Consider the following 4,744-nt stretch of genomic DNA (forward strand, 5'->3'; position numbering starts at 1 on the left):
GTATAGGCAGCTTCTCAATCACGGATATCTTTGCTCTATCAACTTCTAGTCCATCCTTTGATACTTTGTGACCCAAGACTATACCTTCTTTGACCATGAAATGACATTTCTCCCAATTCAGCACTAGGTTAGTCTCTTCATATCTCTTGAGTACTTTTGATAAATTCTCAAGACAAGACTCAAATGATTCTCCAAAAACTGAGAAATCATCCATGAATATCTCCACCAAATTTTCTACCATATATGTGAATATTGCCATCACACATTTTTGGAAGGTGGCTGGTGCGTTGCATAATCCAAATGGCATCCTTCTAAAGGAAAAGGTTCCATACAGGCAAGTAAATGTGGTTTTGTCTTGATCTTCTGGTGCTACGGCAATCTGGTTGTAGCCCAAATATCCATCTAAAAAGCAATAGAACTGCTTCCCTGCAAGTCTATCCAACATTTGGTCAATGAATGGCAAGGGGAAGTGGTCCTTTCTTGTAGCATCATTTAGCTTCCTATAATCCTGGCATATTCTCCATCCGGTCACAATCCTTGTTGTATAAGCTCATTTTTGTCATTCTTCACAACTGTGATTCCTCCTTTCTTTGGCATACATTGCACAAGACTTATCCATTGGCTATCTGAAATGGGGTATATTACCGCTGCATCAAGCCATTTAATCACTTCTTTCTTGACAACTTCCTTCATCATAGGATTCAGCCTTCTTTGAGGTTGCACAGTGCTGTTGTAGCCTTCCTGCATCAATATTTTATGTGTGCAGAATGTATGGCTACTTCCTTTTATGTCTACAATGCTCCATCTGAGGGCTATTTTATGTTCCTTTAGTACTTGAAGCAACTGCTTCGTTTCTGCATCAGAGAGAAAAGATGAAATAATAATAGGTAAAGTATTTTCATCTCCTAAATATGCATCTTTAAGATGCTGGGGCAGTGGTTTGAGCTCAAGGATTAGAGGTTCTTCTATAGATGGCTTGAGTGTCTTTATCACTCTTTCTCCAAGAGACTCACAGTGTCTCTCTTTGTATGGCCTTATTGGTTAGGACTCCATCCATGCAAGGCACTCTTTCATTTCCTCTTCATCTTCTGCACATTCTTCTGCTATAGCAACATTCAGTGGTTCTGTCTCTGTTTGCTGCTTAAGTTGTTGTAGCAGAACTACATCAATAGTGTCCATGCTAGCGCATTCTTCCACTTGTTCAGGATACTTCATGGCTTTGAGTACATTGAATGTAACTTGCTCATCATTGACTCGCATAGTCAAATCTCCTTTTTCCACATCAATCACTGCTCATCCGGTGGCTAAGAATGCTCTTCCCAAAATGATGGGCACTTCCCTATCTGCTTCAAAGTCAAGAACAATAAAGTCAGCAGGAAAAATGAACTTATCCACTCTTACCAACACATCTTCAAATTTTCCTTCTGGATAAGTCAATGATCTATCAACCATCAATAACGTGACAGTGGTTGGACGTGCTTCTCCTATTTCAAGCTTCCTGAAAATACTTTTAGGCATAAGGTTAATACTTGGAACCTAAATTTAATAATGCATTACCTACATATTGGTTACCAATAGTACAAGGAATAGTGAAACTCCCTCGATCTTTTAGCTTTGGTGGTAACTTGTTGAGGTAGTATTGACTACTTTCTTGGGTGAGAGCTATTGTCTTATATTCCTCCAGCCTCCTCTTCTTTGCCAAGATGTCTTTCATGAATTTTGCATAACTTGGAATTTGCTCAAGAGCTTCAACCAAGGGTACGTTGATATACAACTATTTTAAAACATCAAGGAACTTCTTGTACTGCTTGTCATCAGTTTGCTTCTGCAATCTTTGAGGAAATGGGGGTGGCGGTCTTGTTGCTTTGCTGACAGTCTGACCTTGCTATGGTTTTGCGATAGCAATATTCTCAGTGCCAGCAACTTGGGGTTCTTTGGGTTGATCATGATTTTCCACCTCTTCAGCAACTTTATCTTCTTTATTCTGATTCAATGCTTTCTGCTTCTGCTCATGGTAGTTCTTTATGACTTCTGGTTCATCTATGGCTTTACCACTCCGTAATGATATAGCATTGACCTGTTCTTCTCCATTCTTCTTTGGGACTTCAGTGTTGCTTGGCAAGGCTCCTTGAGGTTTGCTTCTATGTGCTTCTGCCAATTGACCTACTTGGGTCTCCAAAATCTTGATTGATGCAGCTTGCTTATGAATCATAGCATCACTCCTTGTCATGTAATCTTTCAGCATGCTCTTCAGCGTACTTGATGTATCAACTTCCTGTCTAGGCTGTTGCTGCTGCTGCGTGAATCCAGGAGGGTATGGAGCTTTATATGACCTTCATGTTGTATCTGAGGACATTTGTTGTTGTCCTTGTTATTGTCCAAGATGCTGTCATTGAGAATAGGAAAGATTTGGGTGATTCCTCCATCTGGGATTGTAGGTATTTGAATATGGATTGTTGCTCCTGTTGTAATTACCTATAAAACAAATAGATTGAGGGTTTTATGGACAATTATCATAAACATGAGGACCATTACAGAAAACACATGATATAGCATCAGTTATGGCATTGACTGGTTGTGCTTTAGCTTCAGTAGATAGATTCAACGTCTTAATAGAGTTGTTCAAAGCTGAAATATGTGTTGACAGTGTTGTTACAACATCGAGTTCCAAAACTCCAGCAGCCTTCTTTGGTGTTGAACTTGATCTTTCTACAGGCCACTAATAATTGTTGACTGCCATCCTCTCCAATATTGCATATGCTTATGTATATGTCTTTTCTAAAAAGGCTCCTCCAGATGATGCATCAACCATGCTCTTTGTTGGTCCATTAAGCCCATTGTAGAATGTCTACATTTGAATCCATTCGGGAATGCCATGGTTTGGGCACTTCCTCAACAAATCTTTGAATTTCTCCCAAGCCTCATAAAATGACTCTTCTTGCAATTGCTTGAAGGTTGAAATGTCATTCCTGTATTGGGCTGCCTTCATGGGAGGAAAGAACTTCAATAAAAACTTGTCCGCCAACTCCCAACTTCAGATTGACTGTGGTTGTAAAGAATTCAACCATGCTTTAGCTTTTCTGGTGAGGGAATATGGGAACAACTTCAGCTTTAGAGCATCAGGTGTAACTCCTCTAATCTTGAAAGTGTCTGCTACATCCATAAAATTCTTGAGGTGAAGGTGAGGGTCTTCACTAGGCAGTCCATTGAATTGACCAATGGTCTGCAGCATGTTAAACATCACTGGCTTCAGCCCAAAGTGCTCTACTGCTACATCAGGTTGAACAATTCCAGAATGTAAATTGTTGAGCGTAGCTGCGTAGGAATTGCATGTGCTCTGATTGGAATCTCAACTCAACTTGATTTGGACCTTCATTGTTATGTCCAGGTCCATCATCTTCACCGTTTCTCAGCCTTTCTGCCATGTCAGGTGTTGCTGTAGGATTGCTACGTCTTTGTTGTCTCCTTCTTGCTCGAAACGTTCTTTCAATCTCAGGAGCAAAATCTGCTTCTTGCTCAGATGAAGAACTGCTCATACGCTGCAATTAACACCTTGAAAACAGTAAGGAGAAGGGTAAAAAAATATAAAAGAAATAAAATTTCTTCACTAAAATAAAAACAAACTTTATAAATTATCCCCGGCAACGACGCCAAAAACTTGTTGTGCAATTTGTAATCAATTAAATCTACCACACAAATACGCAAGTGCACGTGTCACAAGTAATAAAAGGATGTGTGAGGTCCAAGTATCGTTCCCACGAAGATAAGTATAAAGTGTGAACTATTCAAGTAAAGAAAATAGGAAAAAAGATTGATTTTGATTGTTGGATTTATAAAATAAAAGATAAATAAAAAATAAGAAAACAATAAATTAATTTCAAAGATATTAAGATGATGGATGAGATATAGGTCAGGTTCAATTTTCTTGATACAACAATACTGAAATAATGCTTTAACGATGATATATCAATGCTTAATTTGTAACCGAACACTAAAGTATGTTGGGGCTTTTGGCCAACCTAACATATATACCCAATAACTAATTCTCACATCTCTATGGCCAAATTAATTACTGAATTGTTAAAGTTCAAGTTCAAAGGTTATGTGGTGTGAATGATATCTCTACCCACAACTTAATCAAATTAAATTTCTTAACCTAATTAATCCACACAATTCAACAAGGGTCTGGATTCGGAAACCTCTTGGCCCTAACCTCCTCAATATCACATATGTATCTCTCGACATGCATACATGAATAAGAATAAGCAAACTCGTTGAAAAACTAATTAAACATTAATAAAAACAAAGTTTAGGCATATATCTCAATGTTACAGCACAGGTACTTTATTACCTAACCTATAGAGCAAATTAGCTCATAATGGAATTAAATAAAACAGAGAAGAGGAAGAGAGAACTCATTGGAAAACAGTAAAGAAGATGAAAACGAATGTTGTTGTAAAACTTTGTTACGGTCTTGCTCCAGCAGCTCTTCCTCCTCCAAGAATCTTACTTTCTCTCTCTAAAATGTCCCTTTTGACTTCTCGGCCTCTTTCTAACTTCGTCTAACCTCGTTTCTCCCTGAACCTACTGCTTTAATCCGTGGAGTACTCTTCTTTAAATAGAAAAAGTGGTTGGATAATTAGGTCTTAGGTTTGGGAGTGAGATTCCATGAATCGTGTTGCTGCAGCCTTATCTTATCCCTATTTTCTTGGGTTGTTGGCACTTGATTGGATAAGATCTTGAT

At 38.4% G+C, this 4,744-nt stretch overlaps 1 protein-coding gene and 1 non-coding gene across 2 annotated transcripts; one reads left to right on the forward strand and one right to left on the reverse strand.

Moving 5' to 3' along the window:
* Positions 1 to 1,293: 1,293 nt before the first annotated feature.
* Positions 1,294 to 2,230, reverse strand: LOC133301261 (uncharacterized). Its single transcript, XM_061500879.1, has 2 exons — positions 1,898 to 2,230; positions 1,294 to 1,536 (listed from the first exon to the last, which is right to left on the reverse strand). The coding sequence occupies exons 1-2, from the start codon at positions 2,228 to 2,230 to the stop codon at positions 1,294 to 1,296; spliced, it is 576 nt and encodes a 191-aa protein (XP_061356863.1).
* A 640-nt stretch (positions 2,231 to 2,870) lies between these two features.
* LOC133301264 (small nucleolar RNA R71) lies at positions 2,871 to 2,975 on the forward strand. Its single transcript, XR_009750164.1, has one exon. It is a non-coding gene; the product is annotated as a small nucleolar RNA R71 (small nucleolar RNA).
* Positions 2,976 to 4,744: the final 1,769 nt, after the last annotated feature.

This window comes from Gastrolobium bilobum, unplaced genomic scaffold (assembly GCF_033153095.1).
Source record: "Gastrolobium bilobum isolate Gb01-03AN ecotype WA unplaced genomic scaffold, APGP_CSIRO_Gbil_v1 utg266203, whole genome shotgun sequence".
NCBI lineage: Eukaryota > Viridiplantae > Streptophyta > Magnoliopsida > Fabales > Fabaceae > Gastrolobium > Gastrolobium bilobum.

What these genes read in the sequence shown, in the direction of transcription:
- LOC133301261 (XM_061500879.1), bottom strand. Translation starts at nt 2,230, where the DNA reads ATGACAAGGAGTGATGCTATGATTCATAAGCAAGCTGCATCAATCAAG. An exon ending in GCACTGAGAATATTGCTATC is followed by an intron (nt 1,537 to 1,897) that starts GCAAAACCATAG and finishes TATTAAATTTAG; the next exon opens with GTTCCAAGTATTAACCTTAT.